This window comes from Bos taurus, chromosome 6 (assembly GCF_002263795.3).
Source record: "Bos taurus isolate L1 Dominette 01449 registration number 42190680 breed Hereford chromosome 6, ARS-UCD2.0, whole genome shotgun sequence".
Lineage (NCBI taxonomy): Eukaryota > Metazoa > Chordata > Mammalia > Artiodactyla > Bovidae > Bos > Bos taurus.
In genome coordinates this window covers 83,855,558-83,882,731 of record NC_037333.1, presented here as the reverse complement: position 1 = coordinate 83,882,731, position 27,174 = coordinate 83,855,558, and the positions used below count along the sequence as shown (strand labels likewise).

At 39.2% G+C, this 27,174-nt stretch overlaps 1 protein-coding gene across 1 annotated transcript in view; it reads left to right on the top strand.

Moving 5' to 3' along the window:
- Positions 1-8,817: 8,817 nt before the first annotated feature.
- TMPRSS11F (transmembrane serine protease 11F) overlaps positions 8,818-27,174 on the top strand; it is a 123,258-nt gene continuing 104,901 nt past the window's right edge. Inside the window, exons 1-2 of the mRNA XM_059887894.1 lie at positions 8,818-8,979; positions 11,802-11,893. Coding sequence (XP_059743877.1) covers positions 8,818-8,979; positions 11,802-11,893 — 254 coding nt within the window. The remainder of the gene's footprint in view (positions 8,980-11,801; positions 11,894-27,174) is intronic.

Here is a 27,174-nt window from a genome sequence, read left to right as displayed (position 1 = left end):
CTGGCTCTAGGCAAGTGATCACACCATCGTGGTTAATCTGGGTCCTGAAGATCTTTTTTGTATAGTTCTTCTGTGTATTCTTGCCACCTCTTCTTCATATCTTCTTCGTTAGGTCCATACCATTTCTGTCCTTTATTGTGCCCATCTTTGCATGAAATGCTCCCTTGGTATCTCTAATTTTCTTGAAGAGATCTCTAGTCTTTCCCATTCTGTTGTTTTCCTCTATTTGTTTGCATTGGTCACTGAGGAAGGCTTTCTTATCTCTTCTTGCTATTCTTTGGAACTGCATTCAAATGGATATATCTTTTCTTTTCTCCTTTGCCTTTAGGGTCTTTTCTTTTCTCAGCTATTTGTAAGGCCTCCTAGGACAACCATTTTGCCTTTTTGCATTTCTTTTTCTTGGGGATGGTCTTGATCACTGTCTCCTGTACAATGTCACTAACCTCTGGCCATAGTTCTTCAGGCACTCTATCAGATCTAATCCCTTGAATCTGTCACTTCCAGTGTATGATCATAAAGTATTTGATTTAGGTCATACCTGAATGGTCTAGTGCTTTCCCTACTTTCTTCCATTTAAGTCTGAATAAGGAGTTCACGATCTGGGCCACAGTCAGCTCCCGGTCTTATTTTTACTGACTGTATAAAGCTTCTCCATATTTGGCTGCAAAGAATATAATCAATCTGATTTCAGTATTGACCATCTGGTGACGTCCATATGTAGAGTCTTCTTTTGTGTTGTTGGGAGAGGGTGTTTTCTATGACCAATTGTGTTCTCTTGGCAAAAACACTGTTAACCTTTGACCTGCTTCATTTTGTACTCCAAGGTCAAACTTACCTGTTATTCCAGGTATCTCTTGATTTCCTACTTTTGAATTCCAGTCCCCTATAATGAAAAGGACATCTTTTGGGGGTGTTAGTTCTAGAAGGTCTTGTAGGTCTTCATAGAACCATTCAACTTCAGCGTCTTTGGCATTACTGATTGGGGCATAAACTTGGATTACTGTGATACTGAATGGTTTGCCTTGGAAACGAACAGAGATCATTCTGTCATTTTTTGAGATTGCATCCAAGTACTTCATTTTTGGACTCTCTTGTTGACTATGATAGCTACTCGATTTCTTCTAAGTTATTCTTGCCCACAGTAGTAGATATAATAGTTATCTGAGTTAAATTCACCTATTCTAGTCCATTTTAGTTCACTGATTCCTAAAATGTCAATGTTCACTCTTGCCATCTCCTATTTGACCACTCCCAATTTGCCTTGATTCATGGACCTAACATTTCAGGTTCCTATACCATATTGCTCTTTACAGTATTGGACTTTATTTCCATCACCAGTCATATCCACAACTGGGTGTTGTTTTTGCTTTGGCTCTGTCTCCATCTTCTCCTGTGAGAACTCCAAAATTATAACTCACTGCTGAACAACCGTTGACAGGAGAATGTTGGATCCAACCAAAAAAAGATCCCTCATGTCCAAGGGCAAAGGAGAAGCCCCAGCAACATGGTAGGAGGGGCAAAATCACATTTATAATCAAACCCATACCTGCCAGAGATGCTCAGAGGGTTCAAACAAATGTTGTGCACACCAGGACTCAGAGATCCCACAGAAACTGAGCCAGAACTGTGTTTGAGTGTCTCCAGCAGATGGACGGGTCAGCAGTGGGCTTCTGCAGGGGCAGGGCCTCTGGGTGCAGTAGACCTGGGTATGGCATAAGCCCTCTTGGATGAGGTCGCCATTAACCCCACCATAGACCTACCAGAACTTACACAGGACTCTTGAGGACACAAACAAAGATTTATATACACCAGGACCCAGGAGAAAGGAGCAGTGACCTCCACCAAAGACTGACCCAGACTTGCCAGTTAGTATCCAGGAGTCTCCAGTGGAGGTGTGGGTCAGCGGTGGCCTGCTGCAGGGCTGGTGGCACTGAGTGCAGCAATGTGTGCATGGGAGCTTTTGAAGGAGGTCGCCATTATCTTCATTACCTCCACCATAGTTTGGCCCCAGGCCAAACAACAGGGAGGGAACACAGCCCTGCCCATTAACAGAAAATTGGATTAAAGATTTACTGAGCATGGCCCCACCCATCAGAACAAGACCCAGTTTCCCCCTGAGTCAGTCTTTCCCATCAGGAAGCTTCCATAAGTCTTTTATCCTCCTCCATCACAGGGCAGACAGAATGAAAACCACAATCACAGAAAACTAACCAATCTGATCACATGGACTATAGCCTTGTCTAACTCAGTGAAACTATGAGCCATGCCACGTAGGGCCACCCAAGATAAATGAGTCATGGTGGAGAGTTCTGACAAAACGTGGTCCACTGGAGAAGGGAATAGGAAACCACTTCAGTATTCTTGCCTTGAGAACCCCATGAACAGTATGAAAATGCAAAAAGATAGGACATTGAAAGATGAACTCCCCAGGTCAATAGGTGCCCAGTATGCTACTGGAGATCAGTGGAGAAACAACTCCAGAAAGAATGAAGAGATGGAGCTGAAGCAAAAACAACACCTAGTTGTGGATGTGACTGGTGATGGAAAAAAAGTCCAATGCTGTAAAGAAGGAACTCATAGTGTATAGTTAAAATATGGCTCATTGTGGTGACCTGACAAACAAGGAATGAAATCACAGTGGCCACATTGCCTTGGTAGGCATCCTGTATCTTCCTTAAGGTGATATCCTGTTTTTCCCTGCTGGTGCCAGTTTCTTAAGACTACATGACCACCTGACCATGAGACCCCTTCAACTACATGACCATAAGACCCCAGCTACTGGCTAAAGATAAACTGAGGCTCCCACCCTACAGAGCACAATTTCCCACCGATAGGGTATAAGAAGGATTGGATGTAAAAAGAAAGTACTGGTTTCTCTCTAAAGCCAGTCACTTTCTTTCTTTCTTCCTTTCCTATAATAAATCTTTATCTGCCTGAATGCCTGGCTCACTCTCTTTTTCTCCATGCTCACCTTACAAAAGGATCTTAGAGATCCTCAGGGTCAACAGCCACACTTTCAAAACTACTAATTGTTCTCAAGGGTAGGTTATATAACCAATATCCAAAATAATCTTAGCAATCCAGGTGGCTCAATGGTAAAGAATCCACCTGCCAATGTAGGAGACACAAGAGACTTGGGTTCAGTCTCTGGCTCAGTAAGATCTCCTGGAGTAGGAAATGGCAACCTACTTCAGTATTCTTACCTGGAGAATTTCACACACAGAAAGCCTAGTGGTTTAAAGTCCATGAGGTTGCAGAGTCCTGATATGACTGAGCAATTGAGTGCATACATGATGACTCCTAGTATGGTTTGATTCCACTACCTTGATTTGCTAAGGTGCTAACAGTTTTAGCCACCACTGCTTTTGCACATTGTTGTGATTTTGCAGACCTCTTGAAAGGATCTTAAGGATTGTCCAGGACCAGTGGCCATGGTTTTAAAACCACTGTTTGTTCTCAAGGGCAATGTTCATAACCAATATCCAAAATAATCCTATCAACTATATATAACCAAAAATCATTAATCTATATACTCATAAATGACAGAAGCATGTGGAAGAGGCAAAAAAACCAGAAAGATGAATGAGGTCAATCAAAGATTTATCAGAGGAAATGCCTATGAAATAAAGCACTTATAACATGCACAAGAAGAATTCAGGAAAAGACTTCCTGGTAAAGGGGTGGAGTTACTTGGCAATGGCATCCAAAATAGAGAAAACACATTGTCAAACACTGTGACTGAACATAGCATCATAGTCAGGGTAGGCTAGAGTATACTGTGCTAACACACACCTAAATCTTCATAGTTTACCACATCCAAATTTATTTCTCCCTCAAAGACTATTATTGATACTGGCCAGGGTTCGTGGCCTTCCCCAATCAATAGACATTAACTAGAGGCCAGACAAGAGATTTAGGCAATTCAGAAGTTGCTTTATTGGGGTCCCTGCTGCAGCAGAGGGGAGGGAGAACAAGTAACAGTTGCTCCTTGAGGAGGGGTGAGGGGTGGGTGAGGTTAGGGGTGTGTCCTGCAGGTCAGGCCTGAGGGGTGGCTTTTGTGCTCTGCCCATCTCTCTGGTCCTGTTGAGTTCAGAGCGTGTTTGCAGTACTCTGTTTTTGCTCCAGGCTTTTCAAATGGACAGAGGAGCCATTAAAGGACACGAAAGGTGTCAACTAAAAAGTACAGTCACAACCTGAAAGTAGAGTTATTTTATTTGGTGGGAATGTTTAGGACTCTGAGCCTGGGAGAGAGCATCTCAGTAGCTCTGAGAAAACAGCTCTAAGGAGACAGGAGGGAAAATCAGGCTATATACAAGCTTGCGACAAAAGGGAGCAGACAGTCTGAACATCAAAAATCACGTATCAAGTTAAGGAATTTAGCCTTCTTTGTACGGGAAGATGCAAGCCTCTGAGCTCACTGAATTCATTCCTTTCATATGCACCTCAGCTGTCTGGGCCGGGCTGCTTCCTTGTTTATCTTGCTTCTTGCATTCCCCCAGCTCCTCAGCCATCACCATGGGGAGAGAATCTCAGTTTGGGGAGCGAATCTCAGTTTGGGGAGCCTTCATTCACATTTGGAGGCCAGAAATTGCTGATGGTTGAGTCATTTCTTGTTTGTTTATATGTCAGAAGATATTTTCATCTCCCAAAGCCTACAGTCCGTGGGGGTCACAAAAGAGTCAGACACAACTAAGCACAGCACAGCGCTTCAGAAGTGGCTGCTGGCTTTTTGGGGGTTTTTTGTTGTTGTTGTTGTTGTCTTTTTGTATCCTTTGGTCCAGAATTTGTCCCAGCTGCATATGCATGCAGTTATTTTTAGTCCCATATAGTTTCTTTGTACTTTGTTGCTCAAGGAGAGGCTTGTCCAAATGCAAGCAGGGCAGCACCACTGCAAAGGGTCCCAGGTCCTAGTCTGTCTCACTGCCAGTAGTGTTAGGGGAAGCACACTGATTGAAACCGCCCAACCTGGCCAGGCACCATGGTAACCATTTGCATGAGTTGTTTTATGACAGGAGATCTTGATAAGGAATACAGAACTAATAACCCACTACCAACTGGAAGAGTTCAGGAAAGGTCTAAAGGAGACACCGCATCTCCGTCCATTTCCCAGAATCCTTCTCGCTAGCATCCATCTTGGCTGAGCAATGGGTGTGCCACCAGGAAAGACTGAATTAGAATGATTGGCCAAAGACCACCCGGAAACTAATCCCATCACCATAAAACCCGAGACTCCGAGTCACGGGTGGCAGAGCAGTTCTCCTGGGTTCCCTTACCCTACTGCTCTCCACTCGGGTGGCCTTTCCCAATAAAATCTCTTGCTTTGTCAGCACATGTGTCTCTTTGGACAATTCATTTCTGAGTGTTAGATAAGAGCCCAGGTTCGGGCCATGGAAGGGGTCCTCCTTCCTGCAACAATAGGACAGCTCTCCAAGGCACCTGGAGCAGCAACTAAGGCTTCTTTTGTCTTGTGGCATTGTCACGTGGACATGTGGGTTCCCCAATCCATGACAGAGGAGGAGAAAGCTGCTGATAGCTCCACTAAGAGAACCAAATATGCATCCACTAATGCTCCTAGACCATCAGCTGTAACTCCTCAAATGGCCCCTTCTAACTTTAAGGGGGCTGAGAAATATGAGGGAGTGCTTGGATATTTGGAGAGCCTTACACTTCTCTGGCTGAAACTAGTTCTTTAAAACAGACCCCTGGCACAGAGATAACTTCTAAGAGTAAAGAATTAAGGGAGATTCACACGGCACTTTCAGACCAAAAAGGAATAGAAGTCAAGGAGGAAAGATCAGATAATAAGCAAGAGATTCTTTATGGTATAAAGAGCAAAATCCCAGTCTAGTATTGGAGAGCTAACTTTTTTTAAGTGGGTAAAAGAGGGAAAGAGAAACTGTTGGGGCCAGAGTGAGGAAAGCAGGAGAAACTCCATCTTGAGGCCTGTCATCCATCTTAAAGACAGGGTGTGAAGTGGGCCTGAACCCTGCCCAAGAGTGAGGAAACCATTGCTAGTGAAAACCAGGTCTCCTGGAGACTTCCCTCCCTACAGATGGCAAACGGAGACTATAGTTGAGGTCAGGCTGCCCCTGTTAGATTAACAATGGAGACACCCTTCCTTGATACATAATCATTGTTGTTCCCCTCCTTTAACCTCAATTGTTTGTTCTCCTAGCACCTACTTGTTGTAAAACTCAATCATATACAACAAAAAGGTTGCTAACATGTAACCAGCCATGTAGTGGGGGTATAAAACCGGGCCTCTCAGAAACATCAGGGTCCTTGGGAACTGATTCCCCTTGGACTGTCTGGTGTAATAAACCATACTCCACTGTTTTGAGTGCCCTCCAAGGTGTTTTTTTGTGACTCCAGATTCCACAACAAAACAGGTACTATGTAGGGAGAAGTCTAGAATTACACAAATTTCTATCATAATGGGGGCTTTCCTGGGGACTCAGATGGTAAAGAATCTGTCTCCAATGCAGGAGACCCAGGTCCAATGCCTGGGTTTGGAAGATCCCCTGAAGGAGGAAATTGCAACCCATGACAGTATTCTCACCTGGAGAATTCCATGGACAGAGGAGACTGTCAGGCTACAGTCCATGGAGTCACTAAGAGCTGGACACAACTGAGCAATTTTTTTTCCTTTTTTAATATATTAATAATGCTTAGGGAAAAAAAAAGTTATACTAAACTACTATGTGGTTTGCCTCTACTGTGTAAAACTGGCATAAAAAGTCTAAAAGGAAATATAGGATGATTTTAACAACTAATTCTGGTGATATTTATATTTTCCATAATGAGCATGGTTACTTTGTAACCAAAGGAAAAACTTAAGCTTCATTTTAAAATGCCAATCTAAATGATACTTTATCTACAAATAATAAGTCTGATATTGAAATGTGATATTCATTAATGTGGTGAACATGCTTTCCCCCAGCTTAAACTGGGATGTGTGGCTTGATATAAAATTTGACAAGACTGAAAATTTTGCATCAAGTAGTCCTGGAAAATCATATGGCTGCATAGCCACAAGGAACTGAAAAGTTGTAATCACGTTTCTTTAAGCTCAAATGTGACATGTTTATATACGATATACATATTTATTACAACATACAGGCTTGCTTTCCACAAACATGTTACTGAAATTCACATTAATACAATTTCTATACACTGAAATACATTTTTAATTACTAAATAGCTTGTATTTAAATAATGTATTACTCTGAATTATTTTTCTGTATAAGATGTATATATATATATATGCTGCTGCTGCTGCTGCTGCTAAGTCGCGTCTGACTCTGTGTGACCCCATAGACGGCAGCCACCAGGCTTCCCCGTCCCTGGGAGCAAGAACACTGGAGTGGGTTGCCATTTCCTTCAATCCATGAAAGTGAAAAGTGAAAGTGAAATCGTTCAGTCGTGTCCGACTCTTCGCGACCCCATGGACTGCAGCCTACCAGGCTCCTCCACCCATGGGATATTCCAGGCAAGAGTACTGGAGTGGGTTGCCATTTCCTTCTCCATATATATATATGTGTGTGTGTATGTGTGTGTACGTGTGTATGTGTGTGTGTGACATATATATTTGCTTATAAGATACTAAACATTTAATTTTTACCTGGGCTTTTTGTTTTTTGCAAGCAGGAGAGAACACCTATGTTCTATCATTTCTCCCAGCAGAGGGCAATGCAATCCAAGCATCATGCTTCACAATTTTTCATGAAAGTCAAACTTGCATAGTTATCACTTGGCAATTCTTATGCATGGGCAAAGTATAGTCCCACTAGGAGATAGAATAGACAAAGGAAAAAATTCCCTTTCAATCCTTATTTCAGGAATATAAATAAGGAATACAAGGAATATAAACTGAGATGATTTGTGCATATTCTTATCAACCTATGCCAAGCATCAAGTGTATGGAGATCGCTAACAGCTCAGAGGGCAAACAGCTTTTAATGTGGGTGGCTTCACATCTAGGGAAGGTTAAAAATGGTTCTGGGAAGAAGCATAGACTAAGTTCTATTTTTAAAATTTACTCCTGCAGAGGACAGTATACAGTTTCAGGATAAATAAAAATATATCTATTAAATAATGGATTCTGCTTTAAAAGAAACCACATTATCTAGTGAGGAGAAAGTATAAATACACAGCAAACTCAGATGCAAGATGGCATTTAATATAATTGCCTGTTTTATAACCTCTAAACTCCATTTCTTATTTCTGGGCACCCCAGAGGCCCGAGGGAGAAGTCAGAGTACAGCGGTATGGGTTTACTCTTGAGCTTCATGCCCAGTGGACAGCAACCTTTGAGGAGGTCGCTCCAGACCTCTGCCTTGAGGGACTTGTAGATATGACTATAGTGACAGTAATGATTACTGCAAATTTCCAGAGGCAGGGGCTTTGCTCTCCCCTGTTGCATCTGCCCAAGAGAATGTAGAAAGAGCAACACTCCTTCAGCCATTTCTACCTGGCACCAGACAATGCCCAGTTGTGCTGGTTGGCCTGGCCGGCCAGGGAGCAGCTGCTGGTAGGGTCCAACCCCATGCCTGTGCACAGGAGGGATCTACTGGTCCCACTGCAGGTGGACTGCCAAGTATTTTCTGAATTTACGTATGTTCAGAACCATAAACATAGTTATTGAATCTGATCAAGAAATACAAAAAATGTTTGTTGCCTACAAACCTGGAGAGTATAAACTAAATATATGAAATACTAGTGGACAAAGCGAGGCAGCACCAAGTTAGGAAAAGTACATATTTTTTTTCTAGCGATATGACCTATTGCTAGAGAAGCTTTAGGGTAGTTTAGGCCTTGATGGAAAGGGAGGATTTAGACGGGAAGAAACTGTGGAGAAAGGCTGGCATTTTGAGTGAGGAGAATAATGAACTTGCACAAAATAATGAAGATAGCACATTTGAGCACACTAGAAAAGAAATGCACATTATGGAGTATGAGGATGGGACCCGGCATGTGGGGGTAATCTAGAGAAGCGCTTCTCAGCTTTGGAGCCCTAACGGAAGGACTGGGGTGTGTAGTTATCATCAGATCAGATCAGTTGCTCAGTTGTGTCCAACTCTGCGACCCCATGAATTACAGCACGCCAGGCCTCCTTGTCCATCACCAACTTCCAAAGTTCACCCAAACTAATGTCCATCAAGTTGGTGATGCCATCCAGCCATCTCATCCTCTGTCATCCCCTTCTCCTCCTGCCCCCAATCCCTCCCAGCATCAGGGTCTTTTCCAATGAGTCAACTCTTCTCATGAGGTGGCCAAAATACTGGAGTTTCAGCTTTAGCATCATTCCTTCCAAAGAAATCCCAGGGCTGATCCCCTTCAGAATGGACTGGTTGGATCTCCTTGCAGTCCAAGGGACTCTCAAGAGTCTTCTCCAACATCACAGTTCAAAAGCATCAATTCTTCGGTGATCAGCCTTCTTCACAGTCCAACTCTCACATCCATACGTGACCACAGGAAAAACCATAGCCTTGACTAGACGAACCTTTTTTGGCAAAGTAATGTCTCTGCTTTTGAATATGCTACTAGGTTGGTCATAACTTTCCTTCCAAGGAGTAAGAGTCTTTTAATTTCATGGCTGCAGTCACCATCTGCAGTGATTTTGGAGCCCAGTAGTTATCATAAAGAATCCTAAATCTATTAGTGCTCCAAACAATACCTTGTGAATATATATTACTTCCCACTTCCAAATATATATAGATGCTATTTAAATTTATAAAATGTAAATTTATTTGAAGGAGCTGTTGAATTAAAGCTGTTTTAATATTTCTCAAAGAATGCCATTCTTCAGGTCTCAACTTAAATCTAATATCCTCAAAGATTTTTTTCCTCATTCCACCATGAAATAGTGCCCAGGACCTCTCCATTCTCTAGCTCTCATTCTGGTTTAATTTGTTTCTTTAGCACCAAAAACCAATCTGGAAGTATATTATGTGTGTCTATTTGCTTACTCCCTGTCTCCTCTCTTTGACTACCAAAACACCAACACCTATAATAGTGCCTCTACATGATAGGCCGCCAGTAAATGTTTGCTGAATGAAGTCTGTAAAATACTAGGTTCAAATGCATGCTATAAGGTAAGTGAATTGATGAGGTTATAGGCTGTCATCTTTGTCCTCTCAGTGAGTAATTTAAATTAAAATAGCAGCAGAAAACTCTTCACTTCCTCTTTACAGTCATCATCATCTCTTTGCATAAAATGAAAATTTCTTATTAATGTAAGAGATGCCACAGAAGAACTAGCCCAATCACGACACACGTAAGAGGGAAATGAGTCTTTGTTTTTTTTTTCCTTTGTTTTAAAAGGCTGCAGCTTAATCATGTGAAAGAACATTGCTTTTGAGATATAAGTAAATGACATAACCATTCATTTCAGTGCTCAAATGATAAAGACATTAATCAGAGCTTCCCCTAAACTCAGACAGATTAAATCTCTACCATATTATTTAAAATTAGGTAATATATGTTGTCACTTGGATGCCTAGTCATTCATTCCCAAAACATTTTGAACTCCTGCAACCCCAGTTACCACAGGAAAATGATCACGTCATGATATTGCTTAAAGGCGTGTTAGAAACAAGATCTGTGATTATACATTAAGCAAACAAGTCATCAAAGGAAGAACTAAACATTTAACAAGAAATTTGGTGTGATGCAAAGTACTCAGTAAATATTATGTCAAGAGACATCTGCATTTTTAATATCAATGCCACATTATTGTTACCTAGACATGTTTACTCGTTTCCCTGACCTTTATTCTGACATATCAATTAGATTACCACTAATTATAGGGCAAAAGTTGGTAACTCTATTATTTTATGTTATTGAGCTTCCTCTCCCAAGAATTTGACTGGGTTGCTGTCTTCACTTCATTATCTTCCTGTGAGAGGAGTGTGAAAATAGTGGTTATCCTGTGTTCTTCTCTACAGTCTGGTTGTTACTATTTAAACACATCACAGTAGCAAATTTACTCTGGTTATTTGGCCATGAATGAATAGAATGCATTAATGTAAATCACAACGTGTTGTGCTGTACTCAGTCACTCAGCCATGTCCAACTCTTTGCAACCCCATGCCCTGTAGCCCATCAGACTCCTGTCCATGGGATTCTCCAGGCAAGAATACTGGAGTTGGTTGCCATTTCCTCCTCCAAGGGCTCTTTCCAACCCAGGGATCAAATCTGCATCTCCTGCATCTCCTGTATTGCAGGTGAATTCTTAACTGATGATCCATTGGAGAAGCCCTATAAATCAAAGCAGTAAGCAAATAAACAATTGCACATGGAATAACCTGTTTATCTATATACTCACCTCTTACTCCCTCAGAGTTATTTATGGTATGCCCATCCCCTAAAAAGCCTAAACTCTACCTCTTGCAAATCAAGAATAAGAATTTTTACAGTGCTAATGACTGGAATAGTTGTATGAATAACTCTTTCCCCCACCAAATCAGCTATTAACCTATGAATTTATCATGGTTTTCCTAGTAGGACAGCCTCCTCTACATACTTGGAGCCCAATAGATATGATCCTTCCATTTATCTTTTATCTCTCAATCAATTAGTTTTAGGCAAGAACACAAAGATTCTGTATCTACAATGTAAAGTTATTGCTGATTTTTTTTTTTAATAAGGGGAATAGGACTTGACCTCTAAGCAGAAAACCTAACACAGGGGATCTTAGAATCACCAATAGTCTTAGTCTTGATTTCCTTGAAAACAGAGCCTGAAGCAAAAAAAAAAAAAAAAAAAACCCCTTACTTTTACTTTTGGACATGCAATTCTAGGAAAGAAACAGGAAAGGAAGGAAAAGTGCCAATGAACAGGAAGGCATGGAAATCAAATGTAGATTACCAGACTGGCTAGAACTTTATATCAAGTAAATATAGTATCTTCAGAAAGTCTACATGAGCTACTGTGTTGCTGCATAGTCTGACCAGGGAGCAAGAGGAAGAAGAGTTGATCTACCTTCTATCTGCCTTTGAACAAAGTTCACCATATAGTGAATCAATAGTGGCACACTTTCAGGTTGTACCACTTGGTCCTTCCAGGAGCCATGGGGAATCTAAATAGCAGGACCAGAGTGATGGCATGCATAGCACCCACCACAATACATGAGGGGAGCTAGTGAGTGGAAGCAAGTCAGTGATGCTGCCTATCTGTCCATATGCAGTCTCAAAGACCACGCTGGGCAAGCCACTGCACCTCCTGTGTGTCTCATAGGTTAAAGAAGGGCCCAAGTGGAAAGCACAATGTATAAAGAATGAGACAACATGTCAGTCTTGCTTGAGAATCCCATGAGGGGCTGGGAGCAGTTATTTCCATGGGACTGCCTGACCAAACATTGGATAAAAATTGAGTCTAGTCATAACCCAACAGAGATGGAAAGGAGTGAATTCATTACAGAGTATTATAACCACTATAAGGAAAAAGCTATTTATGGAAATTATGAGTCAAAACTATTTATGGAAATTAAGCTTGTAAAAGAAGTAGGGAAATAAGCCACTCTTAATTCTTACCTGTTCAAACTAAGTCCATTAAAGATATCCAGCCATTTTCATTCACTAGTACTCCAAAGACACACAGATGGCCAACAGGCATGTGAAAAGATGCTCAGCATCACTAATCAACAGAGAAATGCAAATCAAAGCCACAATGAGATATCACCTCACACCTGTCAGAACAGCTATCATCAGAAAGAGAATACAAATAATGAATGTTGGTAAGGATGTGAACAAAGGGGAACCCTTGTACACTGTTGAGAATGCAAATTGATGCAGCTATTGTGGTAAACGGTATGGAACTTCCTCAGAAAACTAAAAATAGAACTACCATATGACCCAGCAATTCCACTCCTAGGTATATATCCAGGGGGAAAAAAAAAAAAACATTAATTCAGACGGATGTGGCACCCCACTCCAGTACTCTTGCCTGGAAAATCCCATGGATAGAGGAGCCTGGTAGGCTGTAGTCTATGGGGTCGCTAAGAGTTGGACACGACTGAGCGACTTCCCTTTCACTTTCATGCATTCGAGAAGGAAATGACAACCCACTCCAGTGTTCTTGCCTGGAGAATCCCAGGGACGGGGGAGCCTGGTGGGCTTCCGTCTATGGGGTCGCACAGAGTCGGACACGACTGAAGCGACTTAGCAGCAACAGCAGAAGGATGTATGCATCTCAGTGCTTATAGCAACGTTATTTATGATAGCCAAGATATGGAAGCAACCTAAGTGACTGTCAACAGCTGAATGGACAAAGTAGATGTGGTATATGTGTGTGTGTGTTCCACTCACACACAAAGGAATACTACTCAGCCATAAAAATGGATGAAATTTTGCCACTTGTAACAACATGGATGGACCTGAAGGGTATTATGCTTAATGAAATAAGTCAGAGAAAGACAAATACTATAGTATATCACTTATATGTGAAATCTAAAAAATAAAACAAACTAGGGAATATATCAAGAAAGAAACAGACTCACAGACGTAGAGAACAAACTAGTTGGTTACCAGTGAAGAGAAGGGAGGGGGAGGGGCAGGATAGGAGTTTGAGAGGTACATATCACTATGTAAAAATAAATGAACTACAAAGACATATTGTAAAGCGCAGGGAATCTAGTTAACATTTTATAATAACTATAAATCAAGCATAAACTTTAAAAGTTGTGAACCACTATGTTGGACACCTGAAACTTAAAGAACATTGTAAATCAACTATATCTCAGGGGAAAAAAAGGGAGAAAATAGAAAACTGCACCATGAGAAATGTGAGGCATTGTGAGGTAATGAAAAGAAAACTACATGGAAATAAGAAAAACCTGATTCCAGTCCCAATTCTATTACTCATATTGTGAGCTGAGCATCTTACTCAGCTTCCCAGACCTCAGTTTGGTTTCCTGCTTTGTGCTTACACTTCACAGCAGTGTTGACAATTAAAGAAAACAAAGTATTTAAACTCTCATTACAGCAACAGGAAATCAGCAAGTCTTGTTTAAATCAGAAACTGTTCCTGAACTTTCTTTCATCACATTTTTTCTTCTCCAGTATTTAATTTTACATGCAACTATATTTACCAGTATCTCTCACCATCTGTGTAACACCAGTTTGTTGAATCTAAAAGTGATTTTGCTTTGACTTAGTTAAAAATCTAACTGAGGTGTTACAAACATTCTCTGAAGAATGACTGTTCTTGTGTATTAATATCTGGGCACTGACAATAACTCCTCAATAATAATACTTAACTCTTTATAGAGCAGTTCTTATGTAGCACATGGTACCTAAGTGCTTAACATAGATAATCTCATTTAACTTCCTAGCAGTCCTATGGTATAGAAATTATGTAAATCAGCCATATAATTTGTAGGGGCTAGTGAAATGTGAAAATTTGAGGCCTTTTAAGCTTTTCCCTCTAAAAAAGATTTTATTATTTATTGATGGTGCATGAGTAACATTAAAAACTAATAAATTATAAAAATATAATTATTGCTGTCACAATAAACAGCAACACTATGTATCATGTATTAGTTTATCATAAAACTTTAGGGCTTTTATGGAAATTTATTTGTTAACTTATGAAAATTTATACTTTTATCAACCTTGCTTTCAATTGGTATTTTAAAAATTTATATCAATAACTCTTGGAAAGACCACACTTTTTTTTTCTTTTTGAAATGTAAACATTTGAGTCAAAAGTTTATTTAAAATAAGCATAATTTTAGACAGTTTTTGGTTTACAGAAAAGTGCAATGTTCATATGTCCCTACAAAGTTCTCTTTATTGTTAATATCTAACATTAATATGGTACATTTGTTATTATTGAACCAATATTAATACATTATTATTAAAATAAAACCCATTCTTTACTTATATTTCTCCAGTTTTTTTTCCTAATGTCCTTTTCTGTCAATATTTAGTTGTTATGTCTCCTTAGGATCATTTTGTCTGTGACAGTTTCTCAAACTTATTTTGATGACCTTGATGATTTTGAAGACTACTGGTCAGGTATTTTGTAGACTATCCCTTAAATAGGGATATTTCTCATGATTTTTCTCAAGAGAAATATGATAAAAACATGGTATTTCTCATGTTTCTCATGATTAGATTACAGTCACAGGTTTGAGGGAGGAAGACCACAGAGGTAAAGTGTCATTGTCATTACATCATTATGTTCTATTAACATGATTTATTACTGTTTATGACTCATTCACCTTACTGAGGTAATGTTTCTGTGGTTTCTCCACCGCAAAGTTACTCTTCCTGCTCCCCTTCCTGCATGGTACTCTCTGGAAGGAAGTCACTATTTGCAGCACATCCTTAAGTAGTGGAGAGTTATATTCCACTTCCTTGAGAATGTAGTAACTACATAAATTGTTTGAAATTCTTTAGCGTAAGAGATTTGTCTCTTCTCCCTCACTTATTTTTTTCAAGCATTTACTTATATCAGTATATACTCCAGGATATCTATTTTGCACTTGAGTTACAATCAAATACTTTGTTGCTCAAATTGGTCCAAAGTTAACCTTCAGAGCTTTTTCACTTGCCTCCTGTGTTCAACTAGTTGACATATCACTGTCATTTTGTTTGTTTGTTTTTTACCACTTTCTTTCTGGAAGTAAAAGGTACTATGGGCTCATCTTATGTATTTCCTGTCCCAGACCTAAAATCAGCCACTTCTTCATGGAGTCCTGATGTCTTTTATTGAAGAATAATATTAGAATTCAAGATTTGGGAGCGAAGTTTGTTTCTAGCCACTGGGTTTCCTTGCTTCTAAATCCTCTCAGCTGAAAGAGGGAGGAAATATGCCTACATATATACACACATAGTTAATATATGTATGTATTTATAGATTTGTTATACACTACATGTACATATGTACAAGCATAGCATAGACACAGTAAATATATACATATATATATATATATATCCAGTGTATATGTTCAGTTCAGATGCTCAGTCGTGTCCAACTCTTTGCGACCCCATGAACTGCAGCACGCCAGGCCTCCCTGTCCATCATCAACTCCCGGAGTTCACTCAGACTCACGTCCATCGAGTCAGTGATGCCATCCAGCTATCTCATTCTCTGTCGTCCCCTTCTCCTCCTGCCCCCAATCCCTCCCAGCATCAGAGTCTTTTCCAATGAGTCAACTCTTCGCACGAGGTGGCCAAAGTACTGGAGTTTCAGCTTCAACATCAGTCCTTCCAAAGAACACCCAGGACTGATCTCCTTTAGAATGGACTGGTTGGATCTCCTTGCAGTCCAAGGGACTCTCAAGAGTCTTCTCTAACACCACACTTCAAAAGCATCAATTCTTCAGCGCTCAGCCTTCTTCACAGTCCAACTCTCACATCCATACATAACTACTGGGAAAACCTTTGCCTTGTCTAGACAGAAGTTTGTTGGGGAAGTAATGTCTCTGCTTTTCAATATGCTATCTAGGTTGGTCATAACTTTCCTTCCAAGGAGTAAGCGTCTTTTGATTTCATGGCTGCAATCACCATCTGCAGTGATTTTGGAGCCCCAAAAAATAAAGTCTGACAATGTTTCCCCATCTATTTCCCATGAAGTGATGGGACCAGATGCCATGATCTTAGTTTTCTGAATGTTGAGCTTCAAGCCAACTTTTTCACTCTCCTCTTTCACTTTCATCAAGAGGCTTTTGAGTTCCTCTTCACTTTCTGCCATAAGGCTGGTGTCATCTGCATATCTGAGGTTATTGATATTTCTCCCGGCAATCTTGATTCCAGCTTGTGTTTCTTCCAGCCCAGCATTTCTCATGATGTACTCTGCATATAAGTTAAATAAGCAGGGTGACAATATGTACATATCTATAAGTATTTACTTGTGTAACAATTTGTACGTATTTTCAACTAAATATCTCTAAATCTAATTCATTACCTCATGGATCATTTGAATCTTAAAATTTTTGAGAATTTTTAATTTTGAGAAAGTTCTTTTCACTGATGCAACTGCAACTGGACCTCTTAAAAGTATTTTATTTTGTTTTATTTATTGTTTTTGGCCACACCATGTGGCCTGTGGGATCCTACTTTCCTGACCAGGGATTGAAACCAGCCTCTCAGCAGTAGAAGCACAGAGTCCTAATCACTGAACTACCAGGGAATTTCCTTAAGAGTGTTCTATAGGAACTGACATTTGGATAAATTTCTAATAAATTATTTAAAAATATAAGTTTCAGTACTTCTAGAGCTCATGATTCTTACATAACTCTTTTTCTCAAAATATTTAACTATTCATAGAAATTAGTTCTGAATAAGTCTGAAATTAATTTTAAATTCAAATATACCTAATGGAATTTTAATGTTTCATCAGGCATTTCCTGTAATTTGCAGAGGTCATACAAAAAATTGAAAGTGGCATCATATTTGTACATAATTCAAAGTGCCTATACAAAGAAAACTTAATTTTTAAATTATCTTTTGCATTAATAATCACTTCATTCAAAGTATCATTTGAAAATCGTCTTCTTTTCCATTGACTGCCATGATCTTTACATGAAATTTCAATTTCTAAGCCCATAGGTATTTGTTGTGCAATGGTGGAGCAGTTTTCAAAACTGGAGATTTTAAATATTTTTAAGAATTCTAATAACTCAAAGTGAAGTTGCTCAGTTATGTCCGACTCTTTGCAACCCCATGGACTGTAGCCTACCAGGCTTCTCTGTCCATGGGATTTTCCAGGCAAGAGTACCAGAGTGGGTTGCCATTTCCTTCTCCAGGGGATCTTCCTGACCCAGGGATCGAACCCAGGTCTCCTGCATTGCAGACAGATGCTTTACCCTCTGAGCCACCGGGGAAGACACCGATATAACTCCTAACCAAGGGATTGAACAAACATCTCCTATGTTTCTTGCATTGGCAGTTGTGTTCTTTACCACTGGTGCTACCTGGCAAGCCGAGGAATTCTTATTTTGTGATAATTTATTGGGAAAGTTTACCGATTGAATGCTTGCACTCCTTCTAACAAAGCTCAGGATAGAGAGATAATATTTGTGCAGACTTGGCAGGGAAAGCTTTAGAATAGAAGGATGAGCTAGAAGAGTCTTCTACCATCTGTCCCATCCCTGTGTCCATGTGGGGAACTTTCCTGGACCATGGTCACTGCCACTGCTGACAGCTATCTCTGCTGCCACAATTTCCACTACCAATCTGAACCAAGGTTCTATTCTGGCAGCCTGCTCAGGTATGCACGTGTGTTCCAGACAACATGACCCACTTCTTGTCACCTATACTGCCCTTCATGCCCTGGGACTTGAATCTACAGTTCTGGGCACTATGTTTGCTCATAATCATATGTGCTCATTGTTACCCAGTGTGTTGCCTCTCTCACGGATATGTTCACAGATAAAATTACTAAGAATTCTAAGATGGCTCAATAGAACATTAAACCAAGTGGGAGCCCTTCTGGTGGGAGATGTCCTTTAAGACTATAAAAATTGTGCTTTCGTGAAGCAATTAATAGGGTAAGGATTCTTAGTAGCTTTACTAAAAAATTAGAAAATCAAGGTTTGAAAAGTCACCTGCCCAAGTTTATATAGCTAGAAAACTACAGAACTAGAGATTAAACCAAAATATATCTCATCCAAAAGTTAAATTCTTAGTTATAATGTTGTGTCATATAGAAAAACTCACTCCTTCTTAAACTTCTAGTTGATCATAGAAACTGCTGTTGGCTTATTCTATTAAAGCAGTAGCGCTCTTTTTCTATATGGTAATGTCTTATTACACGACAATACACCCCCAAAGAAGTATATTCACAGATCATTCACCCTCTGTTCAATTTGAATTTCAATAAACAAAAAATGTTTAGTATAAATATATTTATATATAAATATATTCAAATATTGCTTATCCTTGCAAATAAATGGCTCGGCTGAGTTTCAGACCTGGGCAGTTGTGAAATGTGGGAAGATGTTAAATATTGCATAAAATATACTTACACTAAAAAGTTATTTATTGTTTATGTGAATTTCAAATTTTACCAGGCACCCTGTATTTTATCTGGCAACTTAACTTCTTAGACCCCATTGATAGATTAATGCTGAGTCCCCTCCACCTTTTTCTAACCAGATCTAAATATGGAGTGATTTTTTTTTTCAAATCTTTTGATCAGAGTTGGTAGCTTTTTGTTACTCTCAAAAATAAAACAAAATGCTTCAGGATTCAAACATATAATTTTTCCTCCTCTTCCAGCCCTGAGTTTTTGTTCTATCATACACACAAACACACACAAAACCACACACTCAGGAACATTTTCCTCCTTGTCTACCACCTCACCATCTCCTCCTCTCTTCATCATAATGACCTGCCATCTCCATTCTTGTAGTCTATATTATTTTTTTAAGGGAGTGAAGGAAACAGCATGAAAACATCACATTAAGAAAGTAAAGTAGTTTGAATCAGAGTAACAGAGCCTGTTTTTCTTGTCCCCTTGTATCTGTGAGGTGTTTTTTCATTATGTTGTGAATCATGGTCTTTCCCATGCTTTGTTGAATCACAGAAGAGTCCTTGGGCATATATGCTCTGGTATCACTTGTTTTACACTGACCAAAAAAAAAAAAAAGAAAACTTTTCTTTCAGAGCTTAATGAGCTCTGAGCTGAATTCTCCATTCCTTTGCTGCTTTCTTCTTCACTTATCATTTTCATCTTTTTTTTTTTTTTTCAGCCTTCAGCTGAAGGCTCAGCCAATTGGTTAATTAAGATTGTGATTTGTGACTTACCCCAGCTCTCTGAACTGTTTATCTTGATTGTATTTCCTTTTAAACTGGTCAATGGATCTTTGCCATTTGGATTTCTACACTTTCTTCTTCTCAATCCCATCTTTCTGTGGTATTCCCTCTTCTTAGACAAAAGAGTCATTTGGATTTTCAAGAATTGTCCTTCAGAAAATATCTGGCATGAGTCAACCGTTGCCATTAGGAAGTCACCAGATAGAACTTGTAACTCACCCTAATTACTACCTGGGATTTGACAGTTCTTGTTTTTGAAAACCACCTCTTTGCAGCCCTTGCTTAAATTTTGGAAAGGGAGCCCTTAGAAAACTTGAGTACAGATGAGACCAACATCTATCAAGATGTCTCTTCAAATTAATAGCTGACATAGCACAATGGAAAAAGCAAACATGTATATGTTAAAATCTTGATTCTGCCACTTACTGTGTGACTTTGAGTTTATTAGCTTCTCTGAGCATTGATTTCTTCACCTTTTACTAATAAGATAGTAATACAACTCAAAGTGCTCTTGTATAGATTAAAAATGATATAACAAAGCCCATGACACATGATAGAAATTTAATAAATAGATTTTCTCTTTATTGTTATAGTTTCCTAATCAGAAATTTAAGGTTAAATGCTATTAAGATAATATCTTTTTATGTAAGTGGAGCTACCATTGCATCTATGAATTTTAACTGTTCTCGTGATTTGAATTTGTTCAGTATAATTGGTCTATGAGAAAATGAGAGAAATAATGATGTGTCCTTTAACTATTCCAAAGGGCTATAGGCCATATATAGTTTCATTGCAAAAGAAGAATATTCCAGTGTTATGTACAATATAATTAGGAAAAAAAAAAAAAAAACCCAAGGGTATTATAAGTGTCAGTCTTGTTTTCTCATCAGGTATTTGTTGTAGCCTAAGGTATAAATTAAATAGATACATATTGTGACAGCTGTCTCATACCATAATTGTTTAATGACATTCTATGTGTATAATTTTTGAGTGCAGACTTATAATTTTATGAATCTAATAATGTACATTAGTGCCTTTAAGACATAAAAGCAAATGAAAATTTATGATTCAAGAAAAAATCCTGAGTGTTTCAGAAGCAAGCTCTTTACACAAGAACACTCTATTTCCAGTAAATTTCTTGATTGTAATTCCCTATGACTACAATGATGTGTCAAAGGGTAAATAATTATACTTAAACACGGAAGCCTAGACTCAAGGAGGTAAAAAAAAATGTCCAGTTGAGGGTCTAGATGGGGTGTGGGCAGCAAAAACAATGAAAACAAAACAAGTAGCTAGAAAATCTAGTGGTTTCCATACTTTATGAAGAGTAAAAGATAGTATTATTCTCCAGAAGATTCAATTCAGCTACTATAAGAAACACAGTATTGTGGGATGTGAAGGATAATAAAACACATATAATAAGTCAATATTTAATAAATTATATTACAGTACTTTTTTCTTTGGCACATTTTTGTGCATGACCAGCTATCTTTGGAGTTGGAATTTTTACAATGAAAATTTTGTAAGAGAAAGATGCACTTTTTAAAATCCAAAGTAGGGATTTGCTTTTAGTTGAGAGAAAACAATAATTTTGAAAGCCAAGCCTTATCAAGGAATAAAAATATTTTTCAAATTTTTTAGCTCCAATTATTTTTAGATCCAGTCCTGGATAAAATCATTAAATTCCTTTCATAGCATATGCAAAATATTTTTTTCTTCTTTAAACCAAATTTTGAGGATTACTTCCTCAGGAAAGGAAGTTATGAAACAAGGTGAGTCTACATTGGTGGAAAGGAGGAAGTGACACTCCATTCTTTCTACCTGGGTAAACTGTGTGTGGGGGTGGCGGGTGGGGGAGAATGTGTGGAGAAACAGAGCTGGGAAGACTGGTTAGATACACATGTTCTCCTGTTTCCTCTTGAGGTAGAACTCTAAGATGAGTGGAGTAGCAAATACAAATAGAAATGGGTAAGTTCAGAAATACTGGAATTGTTACAGCTAGAGAAAGCTATGAAGTTCTAGGAGAAGCCCTGTATGTTGTCTTATTGAGCTTGATAAAGGAGAGATGTTGCACATTTGAGAAAGAAATGTAAGTATATAGATAAACCTGAGGCTTATTCTTCAAGGCCTACTCTGCATACAAGGAAAAAGGCTGTTTCCATGTACTTCAGTGATGAAGTGTGGAGGTGCTGAGACCTGGACCCAAACTGGTCACAGAAAGAAGGGAGTTGGAGACTAGGAGCAAACGACCAGGATCAGACTACATTGCTCGGTGCCATCATGCTATCCCGAAGATGAGCTGGGCAAGAAAACCTCAGTGTTAACTATGGACCGGATCAGAAAAGAGCAAGGATCAAGAGAATACCCCATGAATCCGAGGTCTCCACTGCACAGCTGCCTTAGTCACAAGCACTATTTATTCATACATCAATATACTTGGAGAGGACCAAGGGAGGAGTAAGAAACCAAGAGAAAAATACGGTAAAAATGGACATTTACCTGAAGAACAATCTTTAAACCAACCTAATAGAAAGTGTAATTTTGAATTCAAGAAACTAATCTATTCCAGTTAGGGAGTAAAAAGTTGAAAGAATTTAAATGCAAAACATAGGTATCTCAGTCCTGTTGCACACTGCCCAGGGTAAAGAAGTGCCAGAGGAGAAGATGGCATCTGTGACAGAAAAAGAAAATTAACCATATTTCTTTGCATATCTGACTGTAGTGAGTAAATGTTGATCTCAATACATCTCCTAAAATAGATAAATGAAGAATGGAGAAATTACCTAGAGCTGATTCTCTCCTCATACCTGCCATCTCTGTTCAATCATATTTAAAACATATCTCCCAGCTATGGAGACCACGCACCATATTAAAAGAAATCAAGGGCAATGATGAACAGATCCACATAAACTTAACATTTCACAAGCATCATCTCTCAAAGAGAGGACTTCCTTGGTATCTCAGCTAGTAAAGAATCCATCTGCAATTCAGGAGATCCCGGTCCGATTCCTGGGTCAGGAAGATCTGCTAGAGAAGGGATAGGCTACCCACTTCAGTATTCTTGGGTTTCCCTGGAGGCTTAGCTGGTGAAAAATCTGCCTGCAATGCAGGAGACCTGAGTTTGACCCCTTGACTGGGAATATACCCTGGAGAAGGGAAAAGCTACCCACTCCAGTATTCTGGCCTGGAGAATTCCATGGACTTTATAGTCCATGGGGTTGTAAAGAGTCAGACAAGACTGAGAGACTTTCACTTTTTCTCAATGAGAAATTCATCCAAATCATTTAATCATGAATGCAGAAAAAACAAACAGCAGAAAAGATCAGATCTAACAAAGCAAGCACTGAAAATATGGATTAATAAAGAGGAAACAGTAAACATTTAACCAATTCCTGACTTCTAATTTATTTTGATTTTACATGAATATAAAATAATGATAATAATGATATCACTTGATTTTCAATTGTTTTCCTCATAAACTCAAAAGTCTTGAGACAGCCATTTTTACAAAAAAGCTATTTCTTAAACAGGATATTTATATATTTAGAAAAGCCAAAATTAATCTGATTTAGACAAATTATCAAACATTTAGAATCTATTATATAGGCTATAGAATCTAAATTACTAAAATATGGAAAATTCAAGATTTAAGAATGTAAGCAAAAATGAAACCAGATTTTCAAACTTTCAGGTACACGTTCTAGGAATTTAATATAGTTATATAACTCAAATATGGAGTAGATATTTATCTATTGGTATGGGAATAACCAGAATTACCCAAGAATATTTATTGCATTTAATAGACACAAAATTGTACCAACGGCTGTTTAAAGTTAACTTAAAAAGATACAATTTTAACAAACTCAGCCAGGTGGATTTCTTTCCCTGAACTTTAAATGATTATCTTTCCTTCTTTTCTGTTACAAAAAATAATGTGAAGGCTGTAGTTTTATTTCAGATGTAATCTTCATGAGGATTTTCTTTTTCTTTTCTATTTTTAAAAAATAATTTCAAAATTAGAGAAAGTGCCAAAAATATTACAAGAAATTTTCTCTGTGCCATTTGTAACATGCAATCATCATGTCTAATCACTCCAACATAGATGCTACAGTGTGTATTTCCTATAAACAAGGGCATTGTTCTAGTACAGTAAAATATTCCCAGGTGGCGTTACTGGTAAAGAACTCACCTACCAAGGCAAGAGACGTAGGAGACATGGGTTCAATTCCTGGGTGAGGAAGATCATTTGGAGTAACCCAAAGGAGTAATCAACTGGAGTAACCCACTCTAGTACTCATGCCTGGAGAAGCTCATGGACAGAGCCAGGCAGGCTATGGATCATACTGTCTCAAAGAGTTGGACATGACCCAAAGTGACTTAGCAAAATCATAAAAATCAGGAAGCTAACATAAATACATTACTACATCCCAATCCAAATACTCTATTCAAGTGTCATTAATTATCCCAACCATATTCATTATAGCCAAGGGACCCAGAATCACACACTACATTTTGTTGTTTAGATCTATTCAATCTAGAAGAGTTCTTCAGTCTTTCTTTGATTTTCATTATTCTGATATTTTTGAAGACTATCAGCTCAGTTCAGTTGCTGAGTTGTGTCTGCCTCTTTGTGACCCCATGAACTGCAGCACTCCAGGCCTCCGTGTCCATCACCAACTCCCAGAGCTTACCCAAACTCATGCCCATCGAGTCAGTGATGCCATCCAATCATTTCATCCTCTGTCATCACCTTCTCCTCCTGCCTTCAATCTTTCCCAGCATCAGGGTCTTTTCCAATGAGTCAGTTCTTTGCATCAGGTGGCCAAAGTTTTGAAGCTTCAGCATCAGTCCTTCCAGTGAATATTCAGGAATGATTTCTTTAGGATTAACTGGTTTGATCTCCTTGCAGTTCAAGGGACCCTCAAGAGTATTTTCCAACACCACAGTTCAAAAGCATCAATTCTTCGGCACTCAGCTTTCAAACTCTCACATCCACACATCAGTTCAGTTCAGTTGCTCAGTCGTGTCCAACTCTTTGCAACCCCATGGACTGCAGCATGCCAGGCCTCCCTGTCTATCACCAACTCCTGGAATTTACTCAAACTCATGTCCATTGAGTCAGTGAGCCATTCAACCATCTCATTCTCTGTCGTCCGCTTCTCTTCCCATCTTCAATCATTCCCAGCATCAAAGTCTTTTCCAGTGAGTCAGTTCTTTGCATCAGGTGACCAAAGTATTGAATTTTTAGCTTCAGTATCAGTCCTTCCAATGAATATTCAGGACTGATCTCCTTTAGGGTGGACTGGTTGGATCTCCTTATAGTCCAAGGGACTCTCAAGAGTCTTCTATAACACCACAGTTCAAAAGCATCAATTCTTCAGTGCTCAGTTTTCTTTATAGTCCAACTCTCACATCCCTACATGACTACTGGAAAAACCATATCTTTGACTATATGGACCTTTGTTGGCAAAGTAATGTCTCTGCTTTTCAATTTTCTGTCTATGTTGGTCATAGCTTTCTTTCAAGAAACAAGTGTCTCTTAATTTCATGGCTGCAATCACCATCTGCAGTGATTTTGGAGCCCAAGAAAATAAAATCTGTCACTGTTTCCATTGTTTCCCCGTCTATCTGCCATGAAGTGATGGGACCAGATGCCATGATCTTAGTTTTTTGAAAGTTGAGTTTTAAGCCAGCTTTTTCACTCTCCTCTTTCACCATCATCAGGATGCTCTTTAGTTCCTCTTTGCTTTCTGCCAAAAGGGTTGTGTCATCAGCATATCTGAGGTTATTCATATTTCTCCCAGCAATCTTAATTCCAGCTTGTGCTTCATCCAGCCCAGAATTTTGCATGATGTACTCTGCATACAAGTTAAATAAGCAGGGTGACAATCTACAGACTTGCTGCACTCCTTTCCCAATTTGGAACCAATTCGTTGTTCTATGTCCTGTTCTAACTATTGCTTCTTGACCTACCAGATTTCTCAGCAGGCAGGACAGGTGGTCTGGTATTCCCATCTCTTGAAGAATTTTCCACAGTTTGCTGTGATCCACTTAGTCAAAGGCTTTAGCATAGTCAGTGAAGCAGATGTTTTTTTCTGGAACTCTCTTGCTTTTTTTATGATCCAAAGGATGTTGGCAATTTGATTTCTGGTTCCTCTTTCTTTTCCAAATCCACCTTGAACATCTGGAAGTTCTTGGTTCGTGTACTGTTGGAAGCCTCACTTGGAGCATTTTGAGCATTACTTTGTTAGCGTTGAGATGAGTGCAGTTGTGCAATAGTTTGAGCATTCTATGGCATTGTGTTTCTTTGGGATTGGAATGAAAACTGACCTTTTCCAGTCCTGTGGCCACTGCTGAGTTTTTCCATATTTGCTGACATATTGAGTGCAGCACTTTCACGGTGTCATCTTTCAGGATTTGAAATAGCTCAACTGGAATTCCATCACTTCCACTAGCTGTGTTCATAGTGATGCTTCCTAAGGCCCACTTGACTTCACATTCCAGGATGTCCGGCTCTAAGTGACTGATCACACCTTTGTGATTAACTTGGTGGTGAAGATCTTTTTTGTACAGTTCTTCTGTGTATTCTTGTTATCTCTTCTTAATATCTTCTGCTTCTGTTAGGTCCCTACCTTTTCTGTCCTTTATTGAGCCCATCTTTACATGAAATGTTCCCTTGGTATCTCTAATTTTCTTGAAGAGATCTCTAGGCTTTCCCATTCTATTGTTTTCCTTTATTTCTTTGCATTGATTGCTAAGGAAGGCTTTCTTATCTCTCCTTGCTATTTTTTGGAACTCTGCACTTAAATGGGAATATCTTTCCTTTTCTCCTTTACTTTTCACTTCCTGTCTTTTCACAGCTATTTTTAAGGCCTCCTCAGACAGCCATTTTGCTTTTTTGCTTTTCTTTTTCTTGGGGTCTTGATTCCTGTCTCCTGTACAGTGTCAGGAACCTCGATCCATAGTTCATCAGGCACTCTGTCTATCAGATCTAGTCCCTTAAATCTGTTTCTCACTTCCACTACATAGTCATAAGGGATTTGAAGAGCAGCCATGAAGAGAGACCCTGAGTCCAAGGTAAGAGAAACCCAGGTAAGACAGTAGGCACTGAGGGAGGGGATCAGGGGGCAGACAGACCAAAACTACAGTCACGGACAACTAGCCAATCTGATCACATGGACCACAGCCTTGTCTAACTCAATGAAACTAAGCCATGACGTATGGGGCCACCCAAGACGGATTGGTCATGGTGGAGAGATCTGACAGAATGTGGTCCACTGGAGAAGGGAATGGCAAACTACTTCAGTATTCTTTCCTTGAGAACCCCATGAACAGTATGAAAAGGGAAAAAGATAGGACACTGAAAGATGAACTCCCCAGGTCGGTAGGTGCCCAATATGCTACTGGAGAT